At 41.6% G+C, this 16,188-nt stretch overlaps 1 protein-coding gene across 1 annotated transcript; it reads right to left on the bottom strand.

The window, feature by feature from the left end:
• Positions 1-512: 512 nt before the first annotated feature.
• MIS12 (minichromosome instability 12 (mis12)-like protein) lies at positions 513-11,364 on the bottom strand. Its single transcript, XM_087381192.1, has 8 exons — positions 11,146-11,364; positions 10,928-10,968; positions 10,737-10,794; positions 10,175-10,294; positions 9,842-9,943; positions 9,614-9,752; positions 948-1,052; positions 513-853 (listed from the first exon to the last, which is right to left on the bottom strand). Exons 1-8 carry the CDS (start codon positions 11,263-11,265, stop codon positions 804-806), a joined length of 735 nt encoding a protein of 244 aa, XP_087237318.1. The 5' UTR covers positions 11,266-11,364; the 3' UTR covers positions 513-803.
• Between the last annotated feature and the right edge of the window lie 4,824 nt (positions 11,365-16,188).

Here is a 16,188-nt window from a genome sequence, read left to right as displayed (position 1 = left end):
ATCTGAAGGTTGAAATAGAATCAATACAATCATAATATGAAGGTATAAAATCACAATAAGGCACTTGGTAAAGAATTGTCCAACCAATTAGCAAATGCTACAATGAGAATTCTAGTTCAATGGCACATTTCTTTAAATTCTCTCCCAATGCATACTAAAATGAAAAACGAGTGATTTGAAAGTTCTTTATATCCCCAATTTTCTTTTAAAAAAACATTTGAGTCACTTTACAAAAATACAAATAAGAAAATCTATTGTGACTATGTTGTCACTCCCAAGGTCTAAGTATGGCATAATAGGCAAATTGCCTTATCCAATATCCACAAGGGTGGTTTGTTATGATCTCAAGAATAGGCCAATAGGGTGGTGGTTATTATCTCAAATGTCGGTAATTTTGTTAAAATTGCTATGATGTCATGATGAGACTGTGTCATGGTGAGAGATGTTTATTAGAACAAGCTCTTAGAGATAACATCAATATGGACTAATGAAATAATCAATGCAAACCCTTCTCGTCCATTTTCCCAAGGACTTAAGTAATAGTTTAAATTGCAGTTTTTTATGGGATAATTGGAGCGTCATACAATACCACTAATATGACTTTTGGTGCTAAATAAAAAGGATATGTTTATAGCTACTTTCAACCATTCATGCATCAACAATAAATGTACCCAACCATTTGCAAGGCAATCTTAAAACCAGCCCATTTTACAGCATACACAATAGACAATACAACTTGCCAAAGCTGCCTGCACAAGCAATCTTGTCCAGCGCATCACCGGCCACTAATCTGACTAGTCACACTAGATGCCAAAGAATTTCACATGATTTTCCAAATCGACTCTTTCCAATCCTGCATGCATCAGAAAACAAATGTTTGCAAGGGCAACGCCAAAAAACAGGTCATTTCAAAGTATATTTCATAGATTTCAACATGCCAACGTTACCTGCACAATCAGATCCCCTCAAACGCACACCTCTGGGGCTCTGAATCCTTTCAGCTTTCACTGTACTCAGTTTATCTCTCAACAGATCCCCAACTCTGAGCATCTCTGCAGCAAGCATACATCAACCTCTTTAACTGCCATATTGCTGGCTTGCATCACACCCCATTCACTTATACTGCAACATAAACCAAAAATCTTCTACAGAACCCTACAGAAAATACCTATCAGCATTCAGGTGTTTTAGGTTTACAGATGGAAGAATTTTCGAGTTTGCACGGTTTATTCACAAGTAAGATATCCATCAATCCATATTGTCTGATCGATTCATAATGCATCTCTGATACTTATGGAAGTCATCCACAGTTTCTGAAGACCATTTAAAAACCATCTTTTAGTTCAACAAATGACGATTCTTTTGTTTAGGCAAACAAATGCATTTCACACAACGTGGCAGATTTAAGGTCAGCCTGAGCAGGTTTAGGTTGGCCCTATGGAGGTCATCTGTCGAGCTGGCTGGCCAGGGATGTTTGGGCAGAGGGTCAGCCAGATCAGGGTTTGTCCCAGATCGTCCAACATATGGGCCAATAGGCCAGCAAGGAACAGGTCTACACAGCCCTGCCCAAATTGATTAATAGGCTCATTACCCACTCCCTCCACAATCCACTGAAGCCTTAGAAAGTACAGACAGTGAGGGAGCATTTAGAAAGGATATGAGCTCTTAGCCTCTTCAGTTGTGCCCAGTTTATTTGGCCTCTTGGCTATAGGTGGGTCAGTGTAGTTGGATGACTACACAGCACCTTGTGTGAAAGCATCATACTAGAGTCTGTACTGAGCGGTCAACACTTATCATGGTAATGACTGTTTTGCTGCCTATCTTGTGGTGTGAAATCTCCCAGATCTGAGTGTGTCTTTTTTTTGTGTAAGAGAGCAGTGATATCTGAGCTAGTGTGAAAAGTGGAATTGAGAAACTCATCATTCAGCTCTGTGGGGGTAGTGAAGGTGTATGCTGCCCTGTTTTCTCTCATAGTTGGACCCCTCCACTGTATGTCAAAATGGAAGTATTTGCTGTTGTATCACTGTATGCCAAACTCGAAGTATAATTCTGAAAGTATCTGGTCTACACATGGGCTGTATGCTCATCTTCTGGCTGCTCCAATCTACTCCGACATGGAAGGCATTTGATGAATTTGAATACACAGTACAGCCTACTACTTATAGGAAAGTAGGTGGCGCAGAAGCTGGACGAGTCCCAAGACTTAAAGAACACCGTACAGCCTACTATTTATAGGCAAGCTAGACGAGTCCCCCTACTAATGCTGCATTACCTGGCCAACCAGATATAGGGCCTATAGCTGGCTGCCATGTGGCAGTGAATATTGATTAGCACTTAAGAGTTCTCTATTCACAGTGCTAAATAGTGCTTACGAATGTGCTAGCTAATACTTCACACTCTATTATGAGTGCTAACTTGTACTTTGTAGTGGTGATAACTAGCACTATCTACAATATTGTTATTGCTGACTACTAGTTGCTTCCTCGACTAAGAGTGCTGACTACCAGTTACAAGTCTATTTTTACTGCCAAATACCACTTGAAGCACCACTATGAGTGCTAAATAGCATTTGAAACTTTGTTGTGAGTGCCAGCTAGCACTTTCATTCCTATTGTGAAAGCTAGATAGCAATAGAAGCTCTATGCAAGTAATAATTAGCACTAGAAGCTTGATTGAGAGTGCTAACTGTTGGGATATCTCAAGGTGTATGCCTCAGGCACACCTTATGTTTCTATGTGTGAGTGCTAGAGGCACAGTTAGGTGCCCACAAGCACAGTTAGGTGGTGGAAGAGCCACATAGGATGATTGAGAGAATCTAGGAGCAGATTGAGGAGATGATTGTGGAGCTCTGAGGTCATCAGTGATGTCAGTGAGCTTGTATGAGGTGCCTACTTAAGGACCTCACTCTTCTTCATTCCATAAGCAAGTATTCTGAGTTTGTGTCCACTCTTTGCTTTCCTTTCAGCTTTCCAACATGGTATCAGAGCCATTTGATCCCCCTTGAGCCCATTTCTGTCACATCATCATCTTCTTCTTCATCTTCTTCTTCTCCATTTTCCTCTTTCTTCCCAAAATCTTTGAGAGCTTGGTTCTCCACCTACAAACGACCATTGCCCAAACCCTCTGAGCTAGAAACTCCTCTAGTATGGGCGAACCTCCACCTGCAAGCAATTGAAGAAAAAACGTCTGTGGTGGCTGCCATTCTCCAAACAGCGCATTTCTTCTGTTGCTCAATACTCCCTGCCTGCTCCGCCATTGCCTGAGCCCTCTTAGGAGTAGATGGGCGACCTCAAGACGAAGATTTTGAGCCATTTTTCAGGTCATTTGGTTCAGTAACGAGGGAGAAATCGTCAAAACTCAGTTTCAGCCTGTAGCAACTCTCCCGGGCAAAAGTGCGCACCATTTCGTCCAACCTCTGTGCTGGACCCTCTCTGGTATATGAGCTTTCTTTTGCTTCAGAAAGCCCTCTTTTCCTTGCTTTGAAGAGTGAGCTACAAGCCCTCCAAGTTCAGCTTTTCAGTTTTGACAATTTTGGACAAGTTTTTGAAGATGATGCTACATAAAATGCTACTCTAGCATTTCTGGTTTTTTGAAGCTTTCAATAACTTTAGTACAAGTGTGGCTTCAGTTTTGTTTTGAATTACTAGACCTGGTTTTGATTGGAAAGTATTTATTTCACCCACTTCTATGAAGCATGTAAGAAGAAGCATCATTGTTTGAATATTGGTCACTAGTCTTTGCTACATCAAGTGCTCATATTTTGGAAGTCTTTCAGTTATTTTTTCCTTGTAAGAGAGATAGACACTGCCCAATATCTGGGTTAAACCCTCTCATGGCTACCCTATTTAATCTCGAGAAGTTCAATGGAAAGGGCTTCCACACATGGCAGATGAAGGTGAAATTTGCATTGATGAGGGAGAACTTATGGGGACTTGTCAAACCGACTCCTATCGCTTCTTCTACGGCCTCCAATGCTGGAGAATCCTCAACTCCGACACGATCGGCAAGGGATCCAGCTAGAGAAGAAAAAGCATACGGTATTATTGCTCTTGCTTTAGGAGATGATTATATACACCATATCTCTGACTTGGAGTCTCCTTCGGAAGCTTGGCAGAAGCTTGACATGATTTTTGGTGCTAGCTCTCACATCTCTAAACTATCACTTAAAATCTCTTTCTTTGAATTGAAGATGACTAGTGGTACTACTTTAGCAGCTCATGTCAACTATATGCGGAGTCTTATGACTCAATTAGCGACTCAATTAGCTTCTATCAACTCTCCTATTTCTCCAGATGATGCTATGGCAATGTTACTTAAGAGCATGCCTGAAGATTATGATCACACAGTTACCACTTTGAAAAATCTTCCTAATCCTAATCTTGAAGGTATTATCTCTGCTCTCCAAGAAGAAGAAAGGCATATGGAGCTCACGAAAGGCAATGACACTGCTTATGCTGTAAAGGCCAGAAGGGCAAGTATACTCCTTGCAATCACTGTGGAAAGACAAATCACCTTTCAAAGGACTGCTTCAAAATTAATCCATGCAAGCACTGTGGCAAGAACAACCATAATGAGAAGTTTTGCAGAGCCAAAGCAAAGAAAGAAAATGCAAATCTACTTTCAGTTGAGCCTCCACAAGATGAGGCATCCCATGAAGATTATGCATTTTAATCATCTCTATGTATGCTCCAGATCTCTCTTTTTTATGTCAAGGTACTCAGCCTGGATAGTCCTTCAAAATGAATGAAATAAACTATTGTGTTTTGTGTGTTTTGTAAACACCTCTGGTCACCTTATAATGTAGGCCATGTGTATGTTTTGCTCCATGGTACCTCCTACAGACATTGTGTGCATGTACATGCAGAGGAGATAACCATTGGAAGGTCTTTCTGTATCCCTTTTTTGTTTACCTTACACCCAAGGAAACCCTTGCTAGCATAAGAACCTAGCCATAGATTTATCCTTGACCACCATGAGATGGCATGAGAAACTATGAGACTAGATGTATCCTTGACATAGCCTAAGGCATTTCCTTGAGGGGGGGTTTGTTGGGATATCTCAAGGTGTATGCCTCAGGCACACCTTATGTTTCTATGTGTGAGTGCTAGAGGCACAGTTAGGTGCCCACAAGCACAGTTAGGTGGTGGAAGAGCCACATAGGACGATTGAGAGAATCTAAGAGCAGATTGAGGAGATGATTGTGGAGCTCTGAGGTCATCAGTGATGTCAGTGAGCTTGTATGAGGTGCCTACTTAAGGACCTCACTCTTCTTCATTCCATAAGCAAGTATTCTGAGTTTGTGTCCACTCTTTGCTTTCCTTTCAGCTTTCCAACACTAACAACCAATTATAAGTCTGTTTTCATTGGTAGATACCACTTGTTTGGATGGGGATCCTATGGATCAACTAAGAATCTCCCAAACTCATTGTTGTGCAGTCTGATGCATGGTAAATTCCTCATACTAAGAGCTAATGATGACAGGCAAACTTTTGATTGGGTGCCAAGGACCATCTAAAGTCCAAAAATGCACTACAAAAGTATCCGAGTGCACTGCTGTATTTTGCAATTTATTGTCCTCAAGAAATAGGGCTCAAGAGACAAGCCGCATTCGAGGAAATATCAGATAATGAAGGTATAAGTCACCAACCTGTTGTTACACCACCGGAAAAGCTATTGCCGCGATGGGTAAGACAACTCTACCACCATGATAACCAGATGCCTATGTCTGTTGAGCAGCATGCAGATGAACCAAGGCGGTCTCAAAGAATCGAGGAGCAAAGGAGGGCTTCTGCTCACATAGTCAATATGGCCTTGATGGCTGAAAATATTTCAGAAGTAAAGGAGCCTACGAGTTTGGAGAAAGCATTTGCAAACTGAGATTAGAAAAACGCTATGCAAGTAGATAGCATCATGAAGAATGAAACTTGGGAGCTGGTAGATCGACCACCTAATAGAAAGGTTATTAGCACCAAGTGGGTTTGGAAGGTAAAGTACAAGGCCGATGGAACTTTGAAAAAGTATAAAGCCAAATTGATTGCACAAGGATTTTCACAAGTTGAAGGGTTTGATTTTCAAGAATCTTTCGCTCCGACTACCAGAATGACCACTATTCGCACAGTACTATCGATAGCTGCTCATAAAATGTGGCCAATTTATCAAATGGATGTTAAATCAACATTCTCAAATAGTGACCTCAAGGAGGAGGTGTACCTAGCTCAACCACCTGGGTTTGAGACCCCCATTCTGAGAACAAGATATGTAAGCTGAAGAAGGCTTTGTACGAGCTGAAACAGGCCCCAAGAGCATGGTATCAACGGATAGACAAATTCTTTCATAAATTAAACTTCAAAAGATGTGCCTCAGATGCTAACTTGTATATGTACAGGAAAGGTGAAAAATCTGCTATTATTGTTCTATATTGGATGATCTCCTTATTACAGGTGACTATGAAGACATGATCCAACAGACTAAAAAGGGGTTGAGCACAAAGTTTGAGATGACAGACTTAGGCTTGATGCACTACTGTTCGAGAATTGAAGTCTGGCAAGAGCCAAGCAAGATCTTCATCTCTCGGGGATTGAAGTCTGGAGATGTTGATTCCAGGAAATCAATTTCTAAATATTGTTTCTCTTTAGGTTTAGGTATCTTCTCTTAGATCAGTAAGAAACAACCAACAGTGGCATTGTCTTCTACCGAGGCTGAGTACAAGGCAACATGTTTTGCTGCTTATGAAGTAGTGTGGCTGAGAAGGATCTTATGGCACATGGGAGTGCAAGAGAATGAGGCAACTGTACTGAGGTGCGACAATCAAAGTTGCATGGCCATTGCTAAAAATCCAATGTTTCATGTACGCACAAAACATATAGAGATTCAATATCACTATGTGCATGATTTGATCGAGGACGGGATAGTGGAATTGGTCTAATGTCCAACAGAGCAAAATGGAGCAGATATCTTCACCAAGGCACTCGAGAAGGATCAACTTCAGGGTCATCTTCAGAGAGTTGGCATTGGGCCGAGAAGGTAGCTCACATACGGATGGACATAGAGGAGGGATCTTAGATATGCTCAATGTCCCACCCTCCTGGTAACCACCAATGGTCCAAGGTGCTCAAGTTGTAAGGCCCCCATATGAGAAGAAGCCATGTGTGAGCCCGAGACACTAGATGGATCCTGACTTGCATGTCAAATGAGGTCTATCAATGAGACCGTTGATTGTGGAAAGGTGATTGTGTGGGAGCCCCTTATTCTTACTGGGACTTGGGAGACAGCTGGGCCCCAACTAAGGAGTCCCAGGGGAGCCAACCAGCCCCCTGGTGGGGATTTCGAGACGAGAGCCCCCAAGGCAACGATATAGGAAATATTTCCTGAATATTCCATGGACGACTAGTCAATTCCATCGATTAGGTTGACTGGTCGACTTCACCAACTAGGTTGACTGGTCGGTTCCACCGACTACGTTGATCCGACTACCACCCTCATAGCTATAAAGAGGCGACCTCCCCAATCCATTGTACCAGATCAAATCTTCCAACAAAGATCTTCCAACTAGTAGCTCTTCACCTAGTATCTGTCTAGATCGCCATCTAAGCTCCACTGTGGGAGCACACGGGTGGACAGAGCCATCATCTATACCATCAGTATTGAAGGAAAATTTTGTCCATCTTCAATTTGCGGTACTCTCTATTCTTTGTTCAATTTCTGTTCCGCTGCGCCGTGTAATTTAACATTCAATGCAACTCAACTTCATCCATATTCCACGAGCTGGTCGTCTCAAGCTTCCCTCAAAGAGGTGGAAAGTTCAATGGATTGACTCACAATAGGAGTCAGAATCACTTAAAGTAGCAATCATATCTTCAACTGTCATACATTCCAACCTCCCCTACTAAATTCACGATCAAGCAGTTCTACCAAGATGGAAGATGGATTGTAGCCTCTCTCATCTACAACACGATTGTAGCCTGTCTCACCTTCAGGAGAATGAGAATCTACAACGAGTATGTGTTTTGCTATTCTCCCCCTACAAAACAAATGATGGCCATGATCATGTAAACGTACATTGCCTAAGATGTCTCAAAGCAAGGCCTTGCAGAAGGGATGCTCAAGCCACCACAAGAAAAAGAGTAGCCACAAGAGAAGTTCCCTCTTGAACAACGAACCACTATAGGCTCTTTCTCAACACATAACATGGCCACGATCCTGAAAAGGTATAGTTAAATCAATACGATAACAATACCAAAAAACTCAACAACATTCTCAAGCAGCCAAGTCAACTGTTACTTCAAGGTGATTCAAAAGTCGGCACTGAGGCCCATGCACATCACTGTTGAATCCATTCCTTGGTGACCCAATGAAGCAATAGCATATTCGTATGCCACACAAACTTTTCATTGAGGCCATTTTGCGAAGACTCCATGCTGCCACAGTATCTCCTAAGATTAAAGCATCCCATATATAGACATCACACACAGCAAGCCTTGTGCCCATGCACATGACCTGTTTGGTAGAGTGAAAGAAAATAGGTCTTCAGAACTTTTAAGGATAAATCTTTGGTGTGCATGCTGTGATCAGTTTCCATGGACACCATATCAACCATAGCTTTTTTCATACATTACCATACACATACGGCATATGGGTACGGAAGTACGGAAGTATGATTGGAGTATGGATCAGCCACTGGGGCTGAATCACGCATGACCCTAATTTTACAACAACAAAAAAAGGAAAATATACATTGTACACATTTATAGGCAGAGAGCTACAAAAGTTTTAACTTCAAACTTGTATTAATTTTAAAGTCAAGAAATTTATTTAAAAACGTTCTCATAAAGGTCTTGGAAACCCCGCTTTTCTCCTCAAAAAAAGCCACATATGGTTCAGCCAACCATACGAGTACAGAACCAACTATGATATCAACAACTGCTACAGCATGCTATCATCGAGTCCACATATCTCTAGATCAACAAATGCCTCATACAGTAAAAGTCGTACACTAGAAGGCATTCTATTAAGAACACATGAAGAGTAGGTGTCCTGACTCCTCTCTACACTTTGTTTTCATGCTTAGTCTCTATGTATGACGATGCTACATTCAAGACTGTCCAGTATTATCCTCTAAATAGACAGATACCTTATACAAAACAATACAAAACCACCCCCCCCAAGACTCTCTAGACTTAGAATTCATACACTTTGTGCCACATGACGCCCCTCTCATAAGGCCACAGACGGAGAGTCTTCAGAACATCAAATCTAAAATTTTGGAACCGTAGGTTAGTCTCCAAGGACACTAACCAATATAGAGAACTGCTAAAACATGCTTCCACCAAGACTATCCGGACTATATTTGAACATCTAAACCAACAGATACTTCATATGGTGAAAGTCATAGATTGATAGTCCTTTTACAAGCATGTACAGTCGGTAAATTGAATCCTATAAAGGAAAAGGATGTAGTATATGAATACCACAAAACTCAATACGTGATCACTTCAAACTGCATTCATTTCTACAATATTTTACTTCTGGCAGGCCAATGAATTTTGACAGGGAATTGTCATAGCAAGATTTCAAGTACCTCTAAACAGAATTCCAGAAACAGACAGAGAAGTACCTTCTAATACATTTTGGTGGTCTTCTTCCTTGAACTGTGTCACCGCATCTTGCAAGGCTTCCTCGTGCCTTTTCTTCACAGCCAATAACCTTTCCAGTTGGCGCAGCTCTCTACGCATCTTTGCTGCCTCTTTTCCAGCCTACAATGGACAACAAGACGTTCATGTGACCAATAGATATGGCCCGGTTAGGTATGTCTTCTGTGCTATAATTTAAAACCTGTGCTTACAATGTGAAGTTCACTCCTCACAGATTCCAATTCAGCGTCCAACTGTTCCTCTTCTGTACCACTTAGAACACTTGCTTCCAAATGGACCCCTGCTTGTGCATCCTGCCATGTCCAATGAATAATCATTTCAAAGATTGTAAAGCATGTATCTTCTGCTGACTTCACACTGCTCAAATATATGCAGAGCCTGTAGAATGTAAGATATCTAAGTAGCTCTTATCATATATTCGAGTCACGGCATAAGTTCAAATAATTGATATAACTCTTTGTCCTTAGGTCTTATCTCAAAAGCAAGTTATGATTTCCAAATCATGACAAGCAGGCTGAGCAGACCTCTTGGAAAGTTGAAAGATCCTTCGGAGGAGTAAAGCAATTAGCACGACAATAAAACTCCCAACGATTCAAATTTTTCTCCAACTTTCCTAGAAGTGTATTGAACACTGCATCAAAAGCCTTCATAGCCAACGAAAATTTAAAAAATGTTATTCACGGGCATAACATTATCTAATAAAAAGTCAAAGCACGGACGATAGCTAGATTGTCTCAAGAAGAAAATAGCAAACTAAAATAAAAAGTCCAAGCACAAAAGACAGCTAGATTCTCTCAAGAAGAAAATAACAAACTAAAATAATCTGGATCTTGACTATGCAGCAACAAAGCACTGCAATACATCAATTGAACGCATACAAAAAGTTAGAAAAAATGTTGGTCTAGGAGTGTGCATGCTGTCACGTACAAGCATGTGGACATTTGGAAAATTTAAAAGACGTGTGCACTCTCACAGATCCCATACAATAATTTCCCACTTGCCCCTACACATATATAGACTTTTGAAGCTAAGATCCAACGGATTAATACTCGACGCAATCAAAATAGATTTGCGCGAGATGCTTACCATAGTTGTACGCTGCGATATCTCTTCATTGGGATTACCCAAAAGAAGAGGGGCATTTCTGCGACGCAACAGAAGACTTCATCAGGTGATACAACATTAATCGGCAGAGTAGGAAAGTCGAAAGAACGACGTAATACCAACGCCACCTAGTAATCTAGATGCAGCAAGAAGCAGAGCTTCTGCGGTCCTACTCTTCAAGGGTCTCGAAGGAATCCTCAAAAATGTCGTAGGTCTGCAAAACCAACGCGACATGAAGGGGCATTTAGAAACAAAAACGCCAAAGCAATGACATAAAGCGCACAAACACACATCGAAACCCACATATATCGAAACCAATCTCTCTCTCTCTCTCTCTCTCTCTCTCTCTCTCTCTCTCTCTCACGCACACATATCGAAACCCAGATCGCACCGCATTAAAAACATCATCGAGAAAGAGTTCGAAGCGTTGGCGGTGGGAAGACAGGATCCGGCTGCTGGAAGCTGGTGTGCGCTGTGAGAGATCCATATGCTGCTGGTGTGTGTGATCCATAGGCTGGCTGGTGATGGGCTGAGAGGTTGGGGATTTCGCGCTCTGCGAACTTTCAAAAATTATCAGCTTCACTAGATTGGAGATGCCAAAACTGGTGCACTTCAAACAAAAAAAAATGGGTAGAAATTTCTAATACTAAAATCTCTTTTGTCAAGGAGTCCATTTACTTGGGGTGGAAAAGCAAGCGATTGGGGGATGCCCATCCATGGCATCCATAGGCAGATCGAGCAAAGGCGAGAGGCCTATTGAAAAAATGTAGTAAATTTAAAGGTTAATTAATGGTGGCTATGGAAGCAATAATTTCCATCCAACAAGTGGATGAGATTGACATGCCTACCAAAGAGAGAGCAACAATAGCATCAAAAGGAAAGTTTAACCCACCTAGAATTGTTGAGAATGTTGCGAGTGTATTAACGTAGCCCAAATATAAAGAAGAGGAATTGCCTCGTCTTTTAGGAAGATGCAAATCCTTATCAAATGTAAGATTTCTAATACGAAGCCCTAACAAAAAGTGAGAGAACTTTTCTCACTATGGGCTTTGCAAAAAAAAAGGTGAAATGTTTGTAATCTAACTCCATCTGCAATGTCGTTCGATGGAGGACCAATGGAACATCAAGGCATTGCATTTAAACATCAAGTTTATTTTGATATTAGAGATGGAAGAAAGGTGATCTCTACTTTTATAGACAAGTCAATGATCTTGATATTCTAACCTATGGTTGAAAATATATCATTGTGTTCAACTCACATTTTTTGTACTTGTACTCTCTTTCTATGGCTTTCCTCAAACTTGCACTTCTCCTCCTCGTTTCCTCAATCTCTAGCCCAAACAACTCATCTCTTCTAGCCCTTTCTTGGAGGATCAGGGGGGGAGGGAGTGGAGTGCACAAGTTTACTAACTATACACTATGTTGTATTACAAAAAATGAAATCTCTACATCTTCACCCCTTAGGTTAGAGTTTGTCCCTATGTCCTTTCTAAATGATATATAATAGCAACCAAGATTAAAAAATGAAATTTTGAAAATATCATAGGAGTATGTGAATGTGTTACCATGATGACTATGTACTAGAAGGCTATACAATGATTATGTACTAGAAGACTTTGTGAATGTGTCACCACAATGACTATGTACTAGAAGATTATACAAAAAGTAGATACGTTCACTCTAATCTCTCCCTCTTTAGTTGTAAATGATCCTTCACCTTTGGGAACAAAGCCCAAATGATATGCTGAAGAGAAGGTGGAATTGCACCAAACAAAATAAGTTCTCCTAGATTAGTCAATGATTGTGTGCTATAATTAGATGAACAAAAGCTAAACATGTAAGAAGTCAATGTGAATTATGAATCTAATATGAAGAGGGTGCCAAATGTTATAGTGGGTCTTGGTGGTGACTCACGTGTCATGGGGATGTTGAAGATATGCCGATGGAGTCTCCACTCCTAGCTACTCCTTGTGGGAGCAATGCATAGCACGAGTCGTCCGCAAGTGTCACGCAAGCGGCCTCTGGATTATTGCAATGTGGTTCCACACGAGAGAGAGAGAGAGAGAGAGAGAGAGAGAGAGAGAGAGAGAGAGAGGGAGGGAGGGAGGGAGGGAGGAAAGGGGAAGAGGGGAGTGGAGAGGGAGAAGGGAGGGAGAAGGAGAGAGGAAGAGGGAAAGGGGATAAGGGAGTGAAGGGGGATAGAGTGGCAACCACAAGGATACTATGAAGGAAACAAGAGAACACCCAAAACACTCTCTTGGAAGAGAAGAGGGAGCTTGTATTCAACTTGTGCAAACAACAATGAAGACAAGTCAACCATTTGGCCTTTTATACAAGTCACCTTTTGAAAGGAGGGCCAACCCTTTTCCTTCTTAGCACTCCCCCTCTCTTTACAACCAAGGGCTCTTGGGCCCATAGGGTGCCAAGGCATATCGCTATTCTTTCCATCTCTCCCTACTAGCGGAAATAGCAGTCGTGTTAACCATATTAGAGTGCTTGGGACAAACCTGGAATTAGGAGGTGGTCCTAACTAGTTCCCAAATAGCACTTGTGTTAGCCTTGCGCCTCCTAGGCTTAAGTGATTTGGGGCTCAAACTCCCTGAGTGCCCTCACACCTTAAACCATTTAGGGCTTGAACCCTATGAGTGTGGCTCAAAACCTAGAGTGGCAAGGCTTAACTTCCGTGAGACACCCCATGACAACCCTGCACATTGCTTGGAATCCTTTGCTTCCGAATATTTGGGGATCAAACTCCCTAAGTTTGAGCTGTACTCCTTTCATGGCTGTTTTCATTGGCATGGCTATTTCTGTGGACGTAGACCTGAAATGTGCACGTTCCTTGCACTCCTTGGTCTTGGTGCTAGCTGGAACATACAACCTGTGCCTGGAATCCTTGAATCCTTGGACTTTGGAGTGGACTTTGGGTATCTGGGGATTAAACTCCCTGAGTTTGAGCTATACTCCTTCCGTGTGCACATTGCTTGTAATCACTAGCCTTGGGGTATTTGGGGGTCAAACTCCCTGAGCTTGTTCATTGAAGTAGATCATGTGGCCTGGTCACCTTTAATCACTAATTACCTTGCATTGGGTTGCTCTACTCTGTGGATGTTAACAGATGTGAAGCTACTTAGGGCAACTAGAAAGAATGCTCCAAAATGTTGTGACAAATAGGGGTTTCAAAAAGGCAAGGCGAGTGACAACACTTCATAAGATATGTAGAAGTAGAATAAATTTTGTTGAATAATGTTAGATAATTAAAAAATACATAATGATTATCAATAGAGGGATCCAAGTATTGGATAACATCATAGAATACAGGATTACGTATGGTACTTCTACACTTCTATTTCTATATCTATATCTTCTATACTTTTGCTAAAGGAAGACGTGGTTTAGAGAGCAATTCTGCAGGTTGGGGTAGAGGTACGGGGAACTTTTGGAGCTTTGGGAGGTTCTGAGCTTGCAAGCCGCTAGCCAAAAATGATCAAGATCAAGATAAAAGGGGGAGTTATTAGATCATGATGATGGGAAAGGGGGACCTACGACGGTTGCTGCAAATCCCAAGAAGAGGTGAGCTAGCGAGCGACAGAGGTAGAAGTAGAGAGCTGAGATCACACAAGCTAGACCAATGGCAGTGGTGCAAAGCAGGAGTTATGGCGGGCACCTGGCATGCGGTATGTCAGCGAGGAACGGGGGTAGAGAGAGAGAGAGAGAGAGAGAGAGAGAGTCTCTGTCTCTAACGTTTGGATAAACTAATGGTCTTGGATGACAGCACAAGGCTACATCAAGTATACAGTATGCCAAACAATCACGAATGCATGTTAGCACACTATCATTCCCAAATTTTCTCTATGGAAGAAATTGATGATGTCATCTCCATCGTGGTAGGATTGAAGTAATACTCAACTTAACTCAGAGAGAGTCTTTGTCTCTAATGTTTGGATAAACTAATGGTCTTGGATGACACCACAAGGCTACATCAAGTATAAAGTATGCCAACAATCACGAATGCATGTAAGCACACTATCATTCCCAAATTTTCTCTATGGAAGAAATTGATGATGTCATCTCCATTGTGGCAAGACTGAAGTAATAGTCAACTTACCTCATGCTGAGAAATTATTTGCTAATCTTAATTGGTGGTGAAAAATGAATCCATAAATAATGCACTATGGCATAAATCTCTAGACTTTGGTGCAGATGGTAGAGCCTTGTATTGAGGGCGATAAGGTTGATTCTACCATCAAGACTAAAGGACAAAGCGAGCCATCAGGACAAACGATTTTGCCTCGTTCTCTTGATGCTTGGTTAATCGAAACTACAAGGCATAGAGAACACATCAGGAATCAACAGCAGATTATTGAAAATCAAAGGATTGAGGGCCGGACGGGAAACTGTCACGTACGGAAATGAGAGCTGGCTCGTAGGCCTCACCCCCACCCATTCGTAGGTTTTGTTTTAACAACTAGGTTTGGTTTGCCGAAATGACGTCTTGAACGAATGTCACCTGAGGGAGTTGGCTCGCTCCCCCCGCTCATGAGAAAGAAAATCAGATAGGTTTCGGGAAAGCCAAGGGAGTGGCACGAAATACATCGGAATTCCGGGAGTATACACTTGAGATAGATCTAGAACAAGACCCAAATCCTGTAGCCTTATTTTCTTGCCCATCTCAAGGGACACGTGGATTTCAATATTGACATGCAGAACACATAAACATCCCAACCCTTCTTCTTCGAACTGAACCAGATGCCAACCGTCGATTCTCATCCTCCCCCCCTACCCCCATCCGAGCCTTTCCTGCTCTTTCTGGGTGACCCAAGGCTTGATCGCTCCTAGGCTTACTGCAAACTTGTAGAAGTCCCCTCCTGCCGGAAAAAGCCCTCCTAAACACTCCTTTGCAATATGATTTGCATCAACCCAATCGAGGGCTAGGGATATCTATAAATCTTGGTGATGAAAGTGTGGAGTCTAATCCTTGTAGCCATCTTGTGAGGGTCAGAGAAAGTTTGTAATAAGTAGTACTTAGCACATAGAATTTGTGTTGAGAATTCTACAGTACATATAGATCTTTAGATTCAATTTTTTATGTTTCTACATAATGACTCCTATTTAAAAAAGTGTTTTTCCAAAGGCTTTAAAAAAAAGAGAGACCTTGATAAAAGCTTTGAGGGAGGTCCTATTCATCAACCAAAAGTGGGAAGATATTATGAAATCTCAAGATGATGATTTTAGGGACATAAAGAAGGAGGGAACATTACACTCCATCACACCACCATAAAGGCAATGTCCTTATCTAAGTCAACAAACCAAGAGCTTGTCATGTTTCTCGGAAAGTTCATTCCCAAGTTGTTTGTTATGTGTGGCTAGAGATACCAAAAATTTGATGGAGTCCATCCTGGCTATTCGTGCATAAGTCTCATCATAATCATCTCTA

Source organism: Dipteris shenzhenensis, chromosome 1 (assembly GCF_047967505.1).
Source record: "Dipteris shenzhenensis isolate YYH24624 ecotype China chromosome 1, Dip_SZ_1.0, whole genome shotgun sequence".
In the NCBI taxonomy this organism is placed as follows: Eukaryota; Viridiplantae; Streptophyta; class Polypodiopsida; order Gleicheniales; family Dipteridaceae; genus Dipteris; species Dipteris shenzhenensis.
Note: the sequence above shows the minus strand (reverse complement) of the source record. Positions and strands in the feature narration are given on the sequence as shown.

Bases quoted from the DNA above. Each gene is read 5' to 3' on its own strand.
- MIS12 (XM_087381192.1), bottom strand. From the start codon at position 11,265: ATGGATCACACACACCAGCAGCATATGGATCTCTCACAGCGCACACCA. The intron at 10,795-10,927 runs GTAGGACCGCAG...GTTGCGTCGCAG, and splicing joins TCCTTCGAGACCCTTGAAGA to AAATGCCCCTCTTCTTTTGG. The intron at 1,053-9,613 runs GTACTTCTCTGT...TGCTTGCTGCAG, and splicing joins CCACCAAAATGTATTAGAAG to AGATGCTCAGAGTTGGGGAT.